Source organism: Hyaena hyaena, unplaced genomic scaffold, assembly GCF_003009895.1.
Source record: "Hyaena hyaena isolate Hyena2069 unplaced genomic scaffold, ASM300989v1 scaffold_153, whole genome shotgun sequence".
In the NCBI taxonomy this organism is placed as follows: Eukaryota; Metazoa; Chordata; class Mammalia; order Carnivora; family Hyaenidae; genus Hyaena; species Hyaena hyaena.
In genome coordinates this window covers 1,826,322-1,843,980 of record NW_024080785.1, presented here as the reverse complement: position 1 = coordinate 1,843,980, position 17,659 = coordinate 1,826,322, and the positions used below count along the sequence as shown (strand labels likewise).

General features: G+C 43.6%; 1 protein-coding gene across 6 annotated transcripts in view; it reads left to right on the top strand.

The window, feature by feature from the left end:
• Positions 1-4,127, top strand: part of ELMO1 (engulfment and cell motility 1) — a 530,720-nt gene extending 526,593 nt beyond the window's left edge. For 4 of the 6 annotated variants that reach the window (XM_039239135.1, XM_039239134.1, XM_039239132.1 and 1 more), the window contains exon 22: positions 2,726-2,926. In XM_039239135.1, the coding sequence (XP_039095066.1) occupies positions 2,726-2,926 (201 nt within the window). Of the gene's footprint in view, positions 1-2,725 lie in introns of all 6 variants that reach the window. The other 2 variants (XM_039239137.1, XM_039239138.1) reach the window with 1 other exon arrangement.
• The last annotated feature ends 13,532 nt before the right edge of the window (positions 4,128-17,659 follow it).

The window sequence follows — 17,659 nt, the reverse complement described above, 5'->3', positions numbered from 1 at the left end:
ACAGCTGATTAGCAAGTTTAATTCCCTTTGCTGTGTACCCCAACATCCTCACAGGCTCCAGGGGTTAGGCGATGGCCTCACTTAAAAGGAGAATAGTATTCTGCCTCCTGCAACCTGCACTATGATTTCTCATGTTTATCTGTCTTCTGTATTTCCTATTCAGTGGTAGTTAGAGGAATAATCTAGTTCAGGCACAACTTGAAGCAACAGTGGTGTTGTATTTGGTTATCTATCTTTCAGAAGTGATTAACAGCCACTGATGGTTATTGCCTAGATCTCTGGACACATTAGACATTGGAAAGGGTTGATATCTTAATCTATCATTCCTTCTTTGTCTATTAGTGGGAAACTGGCCCCATATTTGAGGTTAAACAATGTACATATAAGAGGCAGGATAAATACTTGAGTCCCTTTATTAGTCTTCAAAGTAACTGCTCTTCTTCCAAATGAGAACAATAAAGTGTTCTGGCATTTGAGCATCATTCTGAAGTAATGGATATAAAATTATTTGTGTTTGAATAGATTACAGTTATTATCATCATCAATCTCCAAATTATCTGATCTAGAGAAAGTAGGAGCACCTTCTGGTTGGCTTTTAAGTCCAATTGACATGACCCCAGATGTCTTGGACAACTTTCAGTCATTTTGCTATGACAAAATATTCTGGGCTCTTCCTGCATATTTCTTGCCTTTTCTCTAAAGAGCCTTGGTCCCCTTTTGGTAGAAAATAGTATTTAACAACCAGAATCTGGGCATTAGGTGTGCTTACTATTACTTGGTTCATCATTATTTTTAGGTCTTTTTATGGGCAGAGCTAAGAGTAATGGTGTTTTTCTTTTAAAGACAAAATACATTGTAAGTTCATCTTGATACTTCCAACTCAGATTCTGTACTACAGAGTTTTTATTTATTAGTTGATGTGCTTTTAAATAAAATTTCCTGTGGCCTGCTGCTTCTCAAAAGAAAGGCACCACAGCAGTGGTCCTGTGGGTTACATGAATCTGTACTAGGAAGCGAGCCAGGACTGGCATGGCTGTAGAAAAGCAGTAATCCCAGTATTTAGGGATTTACAATGAAACAGCATTCGAGCTGGAAGGCGCCTTCGAGAGCATGGAGTTCAGTGGTACCAGTATCTGGAGGTATATCAGAACTCACTGGAAGTTTTTCTAAATAAAATTTACTCACCTAAAACATGTAAGATCAGGATCTCCAGGGTAGGACCTTAGTGTCTATTTTTATCAAGGTTATTTATGTGGAAACGAATGTTTAGATGAGTTTAGAATCTATCCAAGGTATTCAGGAGGACATTCTGATCTCTCTTAGCACTCAGCTGATATTTAGATGGGTTAAAGGCTTTGGCAGAGATCGCACGGCCAAGGCAAAGTTCTGCAGTTCAGGGCTGCACTCCTCAGACGTACAACCTCCTAATACAGCTACGGCGCATCTCCTTGGGTGAGAAAGCAGTGCCTTCGGTGTGCATCATGGTGAGACTTCCGTATCACTGTGTCTTCACATTTGTAAAGTTCTTGCAGTCTTGTTGAGATAAGTTATTTTCCGCCACACAGCCCAGGTAACCACACGGCAAAGGTCAGGCTAAGTAGGGTCTGGAATTGTCACTTGACCCAGTGAGGGCAGGAGAAGGGGGGGCTCTAGAGCATGTTCCAGAAGGAAGACTAGTCTGACAGGAAGAGCAGTTGCTGTCACAGAGGTCCTCCACGGGACTAGGATATCCTGAAGGGTGAGCAGAGCACAGCCTCCAGGATGCAGGCAGTGTTCTCAGATGCTGGCAGCAGAAGGCGGTCCCTCCACCAGGTATCCTGGCTCTAATACGAAGTCCCAGACTTAGAGCCCCTGGGAGGGAAGCTGACAAGAACAAAGCAGGGCCTCAGATAAACAAGATCAGTTTCTTTCCTCAAGTTCACAGTATTCTGGAGAAACAAAGGGCATGGTTCCTTTTAATGAGAAGGGAAGAATCCGATTCTTAGGTGATGCCCTGGAGGGCTTTCCCAGATAGGCCATGTCCCCCAGGAACTAGGCTTCACAGATATGGAGGAGAAAAGTTCTGGAAACTGGAGAGTCGGGAAGAAGAGACAGGCAGCCAACCCACCTCCTATGAACATCACCCAATAATTGTAGCCATTTTGTCTACCAGACATTGGGCAGTGCTTTTGCTGAGAAATGCAAAAGTGGGACTACCTTTGGCTCTAGGACGTGTGTAGACTGTCATAGTGAGTGTTAGGAATCAGAGAGGAGAGGCAGAGATCAGCCGCTAGACTGGAAACCATGCTTGTAGTTGAGAAAGAAGCAAGCTTGATGTATGCCGAGTGCAGAAGTGTTCGGATATATTGTACCAAAAGCTTAAAATCAGACTCGCTGGTGGGATGGTAGAGACATTCATTACGTTGCAAAGTCATGCAGATCTCAAATCCTCCTGCTATTATGTAAGAAGGTATTATTTGCACAGAAGCCTGCAGGCACTCGAGTTGGATTGCTTGGGTTCAAATCATACCCTTTCCACCTGCTTCCAAGTTACTCAGCCTCTCAGTGCCTTGGTTCCCTCATCTGCAAAACAGAGATGATAACAGAAGTGTCAACTCTATTAAATGATGATCTAGGCAGAGCACCTAGGACAGAGCCTCTCACATGTTAATAATCAGTGTTAACCATTGTTACTGCTCTTGCGACTGTCATCAGTAGTTACACTTGTCGCCTCCTTTTCCACCAGTACTGTATCTGGACGGATGGGCTGAATGCGCTGCTGGGGAAAGACATGATGAGTGAGCTGACCCGGAATGACTTGGACACCCTGCTCAGCATGGAAATCAAGCTCCGCCTCCTCGACCTGGAAAACATTCAGATCCCCGACGCACCTCCACCCATCCCCAAGGAGCCCAGCAACTATGACTTCGTCTATGACTGTAACTGAAGTGGCCGGGCCCAGAAGCACCCCCTCCAAAACTGGAAAATCTAGCTAATGGGAGAGAAGAATGAAAACACACCCACGCCTTGGAACCCTCTTGCGTGAAGAGAAGCCGTGGGTCAACACTTTCTTTGGCCTCGCCTCTAGCCCCAGCGGTCTTCTGCCCCCTACCTGGCGTCTTGCTCACTGCCCTGATTCTGTTTCTAGACTCCATTGCTTTAGGTCACTTCCCACGCTACAGTCTACTGGTGGGAGCAGAGCAAAACCCACCGCCAGTAAGAGATCCAAAGGGCCCTTCCGTCCTAACCCCCAGCAGGCACGTCCTCCCTCCCCGGAATGTGCAAGCCGGCAGCTCCAGACTGCCCCAAAACCTGCCCACCAGACCGAAGGGAGTGCCCCAGTGCTTGCATCTGGAAGAAACAGCCTAGCTGCTTGAGAAGACCAAACACCACCTCCTCATTCCCGTTCTCCCTAGAGTCCGCTCACACCACCAGTTCCGTGTGAATTGAAATCGGCTTCCAAATCCCTTCCCTCCTCCGTCCAGGCCTTTGCCTCTTGCTGTTGCTCTCTGGTCCCAAGAGCAGCAGCAGCAGCCTCGTCCTAGCTCTCGCCAGCACCGGGTCTCCCGGACACAGTCCCAGGTCTCATGCCCACTTCACGTCTGCACTGTGACTGTGACCTCCCATCCTTCCTCGCCAGCTAGTCTTGGGTGTCCTCTCTCTGCCCCAGCCCACACCTGCCTTCTTCTTGCCTCACGCCCTTCCAGCCCCTTCGCTGAAAGCACAAATGGTGAAATCAGTCGTCATCCCCATCTCTAATATACTAAACCTAAATGCCTCTGTGGCAGGCGCCCCCTGTCTAAAGGTTTGGTGTCACCTTGTCCTGGGGGCTGTGCTGCAAACAGGCTCCACAGGATGGTCAAGCTGTCAGACATCCAAGTTTACATCATTGTAATTAGTACAAGTATTGACAATTTGCAAGGGTTTGGGGTTGTGTTTTTTGTTTCTGTTTTTGCTTTGTTTTTGTACAAAAGAGTCTAACATTTTTTTGCCAAACAGATATATATTTAATGAAGAGAAGAGATACATAAATGTGTGTACTTTCAAGGGGTTTTTTTTTTTTTTTAATTATTTTAATCCTAAACATCTTCCTGAGAATAACAGTCCCTTACACGTGCTGTGGAATAAAATTCATTGTGATGACTTGGGGAGCTGGTGTTTTGATTTGGTAACTTAGGTGCCTGCTGCTCGGTCATTAGCCTCACCTGCGAGCTTGTCATCTTCGGCCCCACCCTAGCCCTGTGGACTCAGGTGATTCACTTTTGAGTTTGAGTTTGAGCATGCACATTCACTTTTGAGAAGCACTGGCCGAGGGGACTTAACCACTGCTAGGTCACTGTAGACTCTAATCATCAGTAAGGGATGCTATTTCTAAGACCATCTCAACTCATGGAGAAAATCAGACCCCCTATGTGAAAATATGACTATTTATGGCACACTGTTGCCTCCTGACCAGGACTTTCCCCTTTTACTTTTTTCTTCCTTACCATTATATAATGTACAGAACTGGCCAAATTCAATACATCACACTTTGAGGGAGCACATTGAGCCATGAAAAAGAATGCAAACCCATGGACCGGAAATAAATTAAGCCAAAACTAAATAAGCCTAACTGTGAGTTAATAAGATAGGGGTCAGAGCCCAGCAAAGGATTTTTCTGAGGTCAGTTTCCACTGGAGGTGTATCTGGATCATAAACTCCGAGGGCCGGAAGGGATGTCAGAAAGGTCTGGGCGTGGAAATTAAACATGGCTGCAGCACAAGTCACTCTGGGCTTGCCTCAGAAGTGTTAGATGCCTTCAGGTCACTGCTCTCTACCATCATCTGGATGTGCAATTACAGACTGACTGGAGTTGAGATGACATGGTCCAGAGCCCTCCATAAATTGCAGGGGAAAAAAATCCTTTAGACTCCATAGTAATTCACAGGCGATTATGCTTCCCATCAGAGCACTCACACCTGACTGTCAAGTAGATGCTTCCTTTATCATTAAGCTTTAATGACGTTAACCCATCTGTCCTTCCTGTCAGGAGCACTTATTGATCCACCCACCATCATGATAAAATGATAAATGTTAGGTAAAAGAAAGTAGACAGAGTTGTACCATTTTTACTTTTAAGTCACTAGATCTGTCCTTGAAAGGGAAATTCTTTGGATCAAGGTATCTGAGGTCCTGGAACTCTGAGTTTAAGAGACTGATCTGTCCTATAACCCTTGCTGGGAAAAACCAGCCCCTCTCTCTTTTGGTACATTAAATAGAAACAACCCTTTCCGGACTATGAAGAAAGCATTCTCCTAACTCTCCTTAGACCCCTCCCTCTGTGGATGGCTGAGATCCAGAGAGTGTGACATCATTGTTTTGTTTTGCAACAATATGAAGCAGGGCTGCCATCCATATGTGAACAGCTCATCTTGTGTGTCCTGACTGTCAAGCTTTTCCCTCCAGCTCAGCTCCTGCAGCCTCAGGTTTCCAAGCCTGGATGAATCAGCCAGAGCTAGGGAGGAGTGAAGCCGGAAGGCAGATTTTTATCATCAGGTCTACACTACATTCTCCAGTTCACCTTTACCTGCAATAAAACTGGTCATTGCATTTAAATCTGCTGATATTTCAATTCCTGTCTAATTTTTTATTCAGAACCTAAAGGGGGAAGGATAATCAATTGGCCCCCTCAAACTCAACTACTTATAAGAGTAGAAAAACCTAACAGTCATTGCAAAGGAAAAATCCATCCTAAGCCATCTTCCAATTCTCAAATAAAGCCTGTCTTTCCACCTGCCCTTACAATGAACTCAGCAGGTATCCCAATGACATACATTCGTTTCATCCATTTTGTTATAGTTATGCAATATTTTACAATTAGCATAAACCTTTAGCTTGAAGGAAGTGAAATATCCATGCCATAATAAAAAGATGTGTTTAGAGGTAAGCACTAGGAATGTAATAAGAATGTAATAATAATAAGAAGAAGAATGTAATAAGAACTTTTCTAAAGTTTGCAAAAATAAGAACGAAATCTGTAAAATCAGAAACTTCTAATCAAATAAGTTAGTCAAATACAAAACAAATAATTGCAGCACAATGTGATAAACAGCACTACATAAATATGCACAAGGTGAGAACTAGAAAGGAGCTTGTGCCCAACACTTTTGATAATAAGATTAAGGAAAACAAGAGAGGAATAGAAATTCGAGTCTGGTCTCAAAAGAGAGCAGATGTTCACAATGCAAGAGATGAACACTCCAGGCAGAGCAGGGTGTACAGGGCATGGAAGCTTGAAAACCCGTGACTGTTCACAAAGCCGGAAGTCACTCCGCGTGGCTGGCACAGGATGGGATGCCTACGGGAGGGAATACTGCAGAGGAAGTAAGGCACAAATCAGGAAAATCATGCCCTAGTGTTGTGCCCGATTCGCGAGTCCCCAGAGACCACCAAGGAGCCAACACCGATGCAAGTACAAAAGGGTCTTTATTACAAGCTCGAGCAGGGGCTCACCCACCTACCGGTGTAGTGGCAGAAGGTGAAGCCGCAAATAATAGTGAGCAGGGTTTTTAAGGGGTAAGGGATGGGGGTGTTACAGTGCATGCGTTGTATGTATAGCATCATCACATAAGTTCTAATTACAATTGTACAGCACCCATGGTAATAGTTTTGACTATTTGGTGTCTGTGAGGCGTCCGTTACTTTTGGCAGGGACCCAATCATGACCTTTGAGTATCTTTTGAAAATGAGTAATTATGAGGTGAGCTCAAAGGGTCTACGTGGGGTTTAGGCAAGTGGTGAGTAATTGGTTAATTTGTACAAAGTATCTGCGGTTCCCAGGCCTGACTCAGACCACAGGAATGTTTAGCTGATCTGAGAGCGGTCCGAGGGTGGCTTTAGCCTTGAACAATCTGAGGCTTTTTCTGGAACTGGGGCCACATGTAGTCCGAGGTTGCTCTTAATGGAGGCCTTAATCTCAAAATGACGTTACTCAGGCTCTTCACTAGCTAGCAGGGGACTTTTACTTGAGGGCAAGAGGGTGCAAGTCAGAGGAGGGCTGTTGTCAGATCTGCCATTCGGAAATCTCGCAACAACAAAACACCCACGTGGGGAAAAGACGGGAGCGGGAGAAACTGAAAGCAAAGATGTGAGCCAAAAGGTGATGGAAATAGTCTCAAGGCAGAACCACTATGCCCAGACTCCAGTACAGGCGATGGGAAAGAAGAGGAGAGCAAAGGTATTAAAGATTTAGGCAGGACTAGCTGCCTCTGAAGTGATGGAGAGAGAAGAATGCAAGGGACTCCTGGGCTTCTGGAATGAGTAAGCAGGTAACAGAGCTGTTTTGCTCTAAAATCAGGAAGAGAGGAGGCACAGGTGATTTTCGGAAATGATAAGGAGATGAAATCATAAACTGGGAATTTGTTGGCTTTCTCCAAACAAAGAAATAAAATCTTGGGCGAGTCATTTATCCACTGTGAGCTGCTTACCTCATTGATAAAATGGAAATCTTATCACTTGAGAATACTGTAGATGGGGTGGCTAGAACCATCTGGGCTAAAGAAGGAAGTCCCCCTCCCTCCCCAGGGGTGGCCTCCCCTTCCCTCCCACCCCTTCCTTTCCTTTGGTGTGAGCAAACCATCTCTAGTAGAGCTCAAACTAAATGGCATATTTCAACCAATGCAGCCTGCTTTCTGAGAACGATAAAAGGACGAAGGAGTAAAAGAAAGGAAAAATGGAAAATTGTGACACACTTCTTGAAATAAGGATCTCTGTAACTTGCCACAAAACCACAATTTAAAATAAATTGGGGGGGAAAGGAGGTATGGTATAATCCCATATGAAAATACAGTTCTACTCTAAATTTTTCTTTTAATGTAATTACATGTTTTCTGACATCAAAATGTAAAATGAGCACTTCAAGTTAAGTGGGCATTTTTAATTCAGAAAAATAATTAGAACACAGCCAGATGAATGAAGGAAATAGTTCCACCAGAAACATCATGTAAAGAGAGAGTTGCCAACTTGCACGCTAAATTTGAATTTCCTCCTGGAAGCTGGTGTAAATAAGGATGCCAACTGGGATGTAGAGCTCTCATTTTCTTAGTAAAAGGACAAGTTTTAGTCCATCATAAGAAAACAACCTTCCCCTGGCACCAAATTTTGGAGGAGACATGCTGTGAAAAGCACTTACCCCTTCAATAGACATCTCTTAGCAGGTGCTATTTGTCTGTCTTTCTGTTTTGCAGAAGAAAGGGGTTGCCCCTACAGCCCCTTGAAAGATGAAAGCAAACAGGCACCAGAGAAGGGACCATCAAGGACAAAGTGATAGAAGAATCAGAAGAGGATCTGGGAGTAGAGCAACTGAGGAAGGGTTGCACAAAGAAAGAGGTTTGGAAAGCATGGAGCGAGGCCACAGCCAGGAGAGGTGCTGGGCAGGAGGAGCAGGGTCCAGGAAACAAATTCCACAAGACTTCCACTGGCACTCACTATGCACCAAGCACATCGCAAAGGGATATAAAAATAGGGGCGCCTGGGTGGGTCAGTCGGTTAAGCGTCCGACTTCAGCTCAGGTCATGATCTCACAGTTCGTGGGTTCGAGCCCCGCGTCGGGCTCTGGGCTGACAGCTAGCTCAGAGCCTGGAGCCTGTTTCAGATTCTGTATCTCCCTCTCTCTCTGACCCTCCCCTGCTCACGCTCTCTCTCTCTCTCTCTCTCAGAAATAAATTTAAAAAAATTTTTTTAATTAAAAAAAAAATAATGCCTTCAAGAAGCTCATAGCCTGAAACAGGAGAGACAAATAAATCAATCCCTGGCTGAGGAGCCCATAATGTACCACATACTGAGCTAGCACTCAAAACAGGAACTGACTGCCCCCGCCCAGAGGAAGTGAGATCTGACAGACTTGGAAGGGGGACAGGAAGCCACCAGGGGATAAGGGAAAGAAGGCCAAGCTCATTCCCTCCTTGTCCTTTGGGTCTCACTTTGGTCATCGCTTTCCCTGGAAATCATTCCCTACATCCCAAAGTCAGGGCTGGGGACTCCCCTGTGCCCCCACAGACACCTCTCCTTACCCTGTTAAGTTGTTTGAGGCTTTCACTGTCTTCTCCACTAGCCAGGAGCTCAGTGAAGGAGGAACCAGGCCAATCGTTCTCACCACGCTTGTCCACCACCTTAGCACACTGCCAGGCGTCTAACTGGACTCCATCAATACTTTCTAAAATAATTGATAAAGGGCACTCCTGGAAGAGGTAAGAGCGTGAGGCCTTAGAAAGAGGAAATGTGTTATGGCTGGAACAGAGATGAGCATGAGAGAAAGAAGTAGGAGACAAGCTGGGAAAGAGGGTGACGGACTTTGAATGGCATGCCAAGCAGCTGCAAGTGTATTCTTTTATTTTCGTTAAGTTTATTTATTTATTTAGAGAGAGGGAAAGAGAGAACCATTGGAGGGGGAGGGGCAGAGAGAGGGGGCAGAGGATCCTACCCGGGCTCTGTGCTGATAGTAAAGAGCCTGATGCGGAGCTCGAACTCATGAACTGTGAGATTCTGAGTTCTGAGAGAACTCAGAACTGTAAGAACCTGAGCCAAAGTTGGACACTCAACTGACTGAGCCACCCAGGCACCCCATGGAAGTATATTCTGTATGTGAGCCAGGGCCACTGATGTATACACATAGGAGAAGGGTATGACCAGATTTGCATTTTGATAATACCACACCCGTACTGGCAACAGCACAAACGACAATTTGAAGAAGTGTGTGTCTGGAGGCGGGACAGTCAGGCTCAACCTATTTCAAGGGTGCTTCACTTTTCAGAAGGCTGAACATGCTAATCAATCACATTTCTAGCATCGGACTGAGTCCTACAGAGATTATATTCATGGGCGCTGTAAGAGATGAAGTTTAATCATCCCTGCAAGGACAGGAATAAAAGGCAAAAGAATATATTTTTAAGCCTAATGTATAAATACAAAAGTAGAAGTAAGACCCAATCTTTCTCAGGCTACCCAAAAAAGCAAACTCTGGACAAATTGGTAGTTACAAGATATCCTGCCTTTGACAAAAAGACAGGGAGTAATTGAAAATACAGAGATGAGTAAAATATACCAGCAAATTCAGAGTCACAGTGGTGCACATGGGGAGAAGAGTTGGCAGGGAAGGAGCAAATAAATGTCAGGCAAGTAAAACAGAAGATAAAAGGCTATGGACAAAGAAAGTTATTTTGTAATTCTCCTTGACACTGCTACAATTGGCTATGTTGACATAACTGACAAGAATGTCTAATGCCAAATGAAACTGTCCTGAAATACATAAACCAAGACTATTATAAATACAAGGGAATGGATGAACACCATTCTTTATGTAGAGACTTTACATAATGGTATTAGGATTTAACTAAGACGATTAACTGGATTCAGCAGATATTTCAATATATATAATCTACAATAAATATACACGATTCAGATATCTGTGGAACAGGTTCAAAATTAATTGTATAGTTCTCAGCAAAGAAAATCATTATACCGTAAGGCAGGAAGTAAGTATAAAGGATTTCTGGCTCCATGACAATATAGAAAACATCCTCTCCCCAAAATTACTTTAAGTAGAACAAAAAATTTGAATATAAGAAAAATGAGGTTAAATGGATTTACTTTAGCTTGATTTAAAGAAAGAAATCCACAGGTGCCCACAGGGAAGAGAGAACTAAAACTGGAAGCACTAAGCTGTGGCTAAGGGTGTTGATGCTTTGATAAGGATGTGGGCACTCATGCCCAGGTGGGGTCGGATACCAGGGATCGTGCGCAAACCACGTAAGACAGGGAACCGAGCTCTTCCTGTAAAAGCCAGGGTCCTGAGAGGGCTCCGTTGCAGGTTAGAAGGGGAGGGAAATCTCTCCATTGGTACAGGATGATAACATGAAATCCTGAAACCTACAGCCTGTGACTTCTGTGATTTTAGGGTTCACATTTATACTGCTTCTATATGTTTTAGAATGCCCACTTGAAAGACTAACATAAAACACGGTCCCTGGCTGGTCAGAGCGAGACTCCTGGAAGATGTAAATGAAAAGCTATTCTGGGTGTGACCCTCCACGAGCCGAGGGGGATTTTCATAGAAAAAACAAATGCCATTAAAAAGTTGTGCTCAGAATCTAAGGTAAAACAACACTTGGAAGCCACCTATAGTAAGTGGAAGATTATAAACTAGAAATCTATTCCCAGTTAAAATGACAATCAAGAGTGAAAGAGATAGTCATTTTTTTGTCACAGGCAGATGATCTCTAAGAGTGAGAAGAAAATGGAGAGTGTTGGGAACAAACCAAACAGCAAAAGGCTGTGTAAAAGACAATAGTAATAACTAATTCAGGTGTATTAAAACAACATGAAATTAAAATACAGAGCAAGCATATAACATACAATCAAAGGGCGTAATGTAACTGGAAACATTTTGATCTTTTATTTTTCAGTATTTTAGAAATACTGACCATCTGTAGATTTTAAATCAATTCCATTAGAAATTGAGGAGTAACTATTGAAAATATTAGAGATGAAAATGTGTGACTTCTCTATCAATAGAAGAAAAAATGTAATAAGGAAAATTAAGCCCAATTCATAATAAATAAAAGAAGGAGCACCCCAAAAATGAGTGCTCCAACTGAAAAATACGAAAAGGAAACCAATGGGCAATTAACAAAATATAAGGTGAATGATCAGAATAGTAATGAAAAAATATTCACCACCATACAAAGTGAAGAAATACACATTAAAATGAGACGTCTATTTGGGCTACCACATTGGCAAATGGCTGTATGATTACACGTTCTTTCTCTTCATATGTAAATGGGTCAACAAGAAAAACAGAATAACCCAAAAGAAATGTGTGCTAACAATGGAATAAGTAACCCCTTAAAGAATCATGAATAGACACTGAACAAAGAAAATGTTCGTGGTCACAAATAAGTTTAAAAGGCATTTATGAATACCTTAAGATACAATTTAGTCAAAAGAAATTTTTATACACTCAATGATGGCAAAACGATAACAAAACAGGCTTTCGCATTCTCCCTGGAGAAAAATTTGGCAATATATATACAAAGTTTTCAAAATATGATTGAGTCTGACCTTGTAATTCTCATCAAACAGAACTGCTCTGTTTGTTTTGCTTATCTGTTTTTACGCACAAAGCTGCTGTGTATGATTTTGTTTTAAGAAGGGATTCTGGTGTTTAAAAATAAAACTTTAAAACCTCAGGATTAAGTAACTTATGGGACATCCATTTCTACCATGGCACATGACTGGCTCTCAAAATTATACGAAGTGTTTCATTAAAAGGAAAGATGTTAGTAATCACCGTATATCAGGAAAATACAAATCAAAACCACAATGAGATTATCACCTCACACCAGTCAGAATGACTAAAATTAACAACTCAGGAAACAACAGGTGTGGGCGAGGATGTGGAAAAACGGCAACCCTCTTGCACTGTTGGTGGGAATGCAAACTGGTGCAGCTGCTCTGGAAAGCACTGTGGAGGTTTTTCAAAAAATTAAAAATAGAACCACCCTATGACCCAGCAATTGCACTACTAGGAATTTATCCAAAATATGCAAAAATACCAATTTGAAGGGGCACAGGCACCCCAAAGTTTATAGCGGCACTATCAACAATAGTCAAAGTATGGAAAGAGCCCAAATGCCCATTATCTGATGAACAGATTAAGAAGATGTGGTATATACATGTATGTGTGTACACACACACACACACACACACTACTTGGTGATGAAAAAGAATGAAATCTTGCCATTTGCAGCATTGTGGATGGAACTGGAGGGTATTATGCAAGCAAAATAACTCAGGCAGAGAGAGACAGGTATATAATTTCACTCATACGTGGAATTTAAGAAACTTATCAGATGACCATAGGGGAAGAGAAGGAAGAAGAAGATTAAAAACAGAGAAGGAGGCAAATCATAAGACTCTTAAATACAGAGAACAAACTGAGGATTGCTGGAGGGGTTGGGGATGGGTTAAATGGGTGACGGGCATGAAGGAGAGCACTTGTTAGGATGACCACTGGGTGTCATTTGTAAGCTATGAATCACTGGACTCTACTCCTGAAGCCAGGACTACACTGTATGTTATCTAACTTGAAAATTAAAAAATAAAAAATAAATTTTAACTAAATTTAACTAAAAATAAATTGTAACTAAATTTAATAAATGTTAACTAAAAAATAGGTTATAGAATGGTAGGAGTATGTGTATTTTATTTTTAAGTGTAAATGTGTATAATAAATATGCATAGAAAAGAATTCAGAATACATACTAAGGTGATTTTAACGGTGTTCTCTATTTGGATGGAATTCTGAGAATTTGTTTCCTTGTTTGTTTATTGCCAGGTCTGTGTTTCAGATTCTTGTAATACATATGCTCTGCCTTTGAAATAAGAAAAACTCATTTTCCTTTTTTTAAATGTTTATTTATTTATCTTGAAAGAAAGAGAGAGAATGAGTGGGGCAGGGGCAGAGAGAGAGAGAGCAAGAGAGAAAGAGAATTCCAAGCAGGCCCCTCACTGTCAGTGCAAAGCCCAACTCAGGGCTCAAACTCACAAACTGTTAGATCATGACCTGAACCAAAGTCAGACACTTAACTGACTGAGCCACTTGGGTGCCCCTAATCTGCCTATTTGGATGATGAGACTTAATGAGTCAAATCCTATCAGTAGTCATGAATCTGACCAACCATCCAAGTGTTGTGGGAAGCCCATTGTCAGACAAGCCTGTGCTGGAAATCTATAGTGCCTAGAACCCACTGGTCACCAAAATGTTTCCTCCTGATGCAGAAAAATCTGAACACAGCAGTCGCCCATATCTGACGGGGTGGGTACATTGCAAGACCCACAGTGAGTGCCTGGGGCTCTACTAACTCAAAGGAACAGTTTTGGTGGACCTTCACCCTCTCATACTCATGATACTCCATGGCTTTTCCCAGAATCAGCTTTCTGGCACTTTCCTCACTTCAGACCAGTGGCTCTTTGAGGAAGGAGACCATTCCCTGTCAAGACGGGATTTTTCATTGTCCTGTTTACATTTGGCAAAGAGCAATAGGCTATCACCGAAGAATGCAAAGCAGAAGAGGGAGTAAGAGCCAGAAGGGGAGTGGAGTTTCAGGCCTCAGAGGAGCCTGCTGTGGGACAGTGCTTCTCTGCTGGCACACAGCCCTCCGAGAGCATGTGCCCAGGGCCGACCCTGCCTCTGTGAAGACAAAGGCCACATCCCGTCATTCCTTCTGCCCCATCTAGGGGCTGTCTCTTTCCAGAGAATAGTGAGGAGTCATAAAGAGTCATACGTGCAATTTTGTTTGGCCTAAGTCATTTTAACATCTGTAAAGTAACCATGAATTCGTCTATTACCAAATAAAGTCATTATTGAAACAGCTGTTCCCCAGACATGACTCCTAGCTGGGGCGGTAGGAGAGCAATTTATCTGTTAGCAGCAGCTTGCCAACATCTCACTTGTAATTTACAGAGAGGGAGAATTCCTCCGAATCTAGGGTTCAGGCAGACATGTGGAAAATGGCTTTGTAAATTTTTTAAAAAATAATATCTGTTGTTTTTCAATTTATAAAATACTTAGAGAAAATTTGGAAAATTCAGAACCATGTACAACAGGGAAAAGTGATCTAATCAAGAGAACCATTATTCATATTTTAATACATTCCCCTTCCAGGCATTTCTCCATATATTAACAGATAGATGATAAATAGATGATAGGAGAGATACTGTATTACTGAGAGTATGCCAGATATTTATATGTATTTGTATCCCCAATGGAATGGAATCAGCCAGGGAAAATTGAGTCTATTCCTATCACTCTGGCCTCAGTTTAGCCAAGTTTCCTTGGGGTCCCATCCAGAGACTCTATGCATCTTTTCCTAGTGTTTGGCATCTTGTTTCATGTGGCCACTCGCCACAACTTCAGGACAAGTCCCCTGGCCAGTCTGCGCACCCTCAACTTCTTACACAAGGGCTTCTCTTATGTTGCTCAGTGTCTGGTACTAGCTGATGAGAAGGATAGCAAGGCAATCCCATTAATCAAATTGGGAAAAGTCAAAGGAAATGAGATGAATCAGGATATTGGAGAAATATTAACAGAGCCCAACCTGAAGACCAAAGAGGAAAGAAATACAGGCCAAGTCAGTCTGAACTGGCATCTCCCCCACCTTACCCTCAGTAATCAGAGAAATTCCATTTGAGTCTTTTTCCCACTGCTCTTTCAAACCCTTATTATGAGAAAGGAAAGTGTGTAAGGTACATTCCTTACCTTTGAGGAGCTCGGGGATAAGAGTATATACCCTCCTCTTGGGCCAGGTTTCTCCACCTTGGCACTAATGACACTCAGGGTCAGGTAACGCTTTGTTGCAGGGGGCTGTCCTGTGCCTTGTAGAATGCTAGCAGCCTCCCTGAACTCTACCCACTAGATTCCAATAGTACCAGTACCGCCCCCACCCCCACCCCTGCCAGCAAATTGTGTCAACAAAAAAATGTCCCCAGATATTGCCAAGTATCCCTTGAGGGGCAAAATTGACCCCTGCTGTGAACCACTGACCTAGAGGATGGGGACAGGGAGATACCCCACTGCCTGCCAACATCCAACAGAATGATCCCATTTGCAAATCATGAAAAAATGTCAACAGCAATGTCCTTAGGGACATCAGAGCTGAAGCACCCATAACCATTTGGGTCTGGCAAGGAGAAAGGGAATAAAAATGGGCTCACATATCTTATTTATTTTAAACCTCTCAACAGTCCTTCAAGGTGCACCTTATTTCCCTCACTTTGAAAGTAAGAAAACTGAGGCTGAGCAGATAAATAACTAGCTGGAGATCACAGAGCTGGCAAGCAGAGGGCTCCCCACCCTGTGCTGCTGTATCTGGCCAAGAGGTAAGAGTTCTTAGAGATTGCATAAAAGAAACCTCATAGGAGCGCCTGGGTGGCTCAGTCGGTTAAGCATCCTACTTCAGGTCAGGTCATGATCTCACAGTTTGTGGGTTCGAGCCCCACACCAGGCTCTGTGCTGATGGCTCAGAGCCTGTTTCAGATTCTGTGTCTCCCTCTCTTTCTGCCCCTTCCCCACTCATTCTCTGTCTCTCAAAACTGAATAAATGCTAAAAAAATGAATAAATAAATAAAAGAAGAAACCTCATAAACCTTATAAATCCTGGAGCACAAGGGGATGGGTGTGAACAGGGGCGGGATTTAGCAACACCAAAAACCTGAGTGATTCCTCAGAGAAGATATTACCCCTCCGAAATCCTCTGGTTTGTTTAGAATCACTTTGTCAGCAAAACTGTCGTTGTAGTATTTTGTCTACTGATTGGGCCCTGCAATTAAGCCTCCCTTGATGAAGGCATGTTAAGGCTAATTTTAAATCTGATTACCATCAGCACGACATCTACGTGAAGCTGTTTTTCAAACAAGTGTCAGTGATTTTCCTGGGGATGCCAGTGTCAGAGTTTGTTGCCAGAAGTCTTTGAGCCATGTCTTCCTCTCCCACCCGGGTAGCCCCCTCCCGATGCAGTCAGTTCACAGGATGTTAAGCTCCAAGTGCCTCCATGCAAGGAAAGTGCCAACGCTTCTCTCCAAGGCCTCGGTGTCTAAGTGCCGGCCTGAATCAGATAGCAATGGAAGGTTGAGTATCTAATCAGATTAGTGAGGGGGAAAGCTCGGGGGCTGTGTCCTGAGGTCCCTTGACTTGGATCCTCCTGTATTAGTAAAAGTAAGAGCCTCTGCTCCATTGTGGAGGAATAAAGGCAGAGATGGATGACCGGATTGTTAAAAACCCTCCTGGCCCCCAAGCCTTCTGCGGTCTCTCAGATCTTCCGATCTTTCTTTGAATAAAACATATGTTAAGCAAGATAGGAACTCTGAAGACTGTCTCTCCAGACCCTCTTCAACTAACGGAGAAACTGACATTCTACCTCCGCTGCTTAAGATGACACCACTTCCACTGAAGTGTGTCAAGGGGGCAACACCAAGCATGCCCAGCGCTGTGGAATCATTTCTGGAGTCGGCACATCGACCTGGGTCCAGTGCTAATCATCTTTTTTTCTGACTCTCTATTTTCCCCGCTCCTTCCTATCCCCTGCCTCTGGGACAATATGCATCTCTGTAAACTGTCTTCTTGAATTCCTGGCAAGAAAACAAGGAGCCTAAAGCCCTTCCTGTCCAGACCTTTGCTTATCTCTTTGGACTGCTCTCACTTACAGTGAGGGCTGGGCAAGTGCAGAGGTGATGAAACCAGAAGAGAGATTTGGGAGGAAGAAGCGGCAGTGCCTGGTGACCTATCGGGTGTGGGAGTAGGCACGAGGGAGCAGTCCTCAGGCTGGGGACTCTGAGGTTGCTCGCTTCGTTGATTAGGACAACGGTGTGTACATTAAACAGCAGAATGAACTCGGGGTGGGCAGGGTGGCGTGGAAGGAACACATCTGCAGGAAGACGGCTGGTTGAATTTAGGTCGTGGGGGTTGGACCCTGAGGGCCACTCCAGGGGCTGTAGCTGAGAGAGAAGAGCAGCTCCCTCTTCCAGGAAGACTGACTTCCCTGTCATTCTCCCTAACCACTGCAGCAAGCCCAATCACTGCCCCGGTGTTAATGAAGATTTCTTGTAAGTAGGAAGGTGACCTAAAGCAAAAGGGCAACTCAGGTCT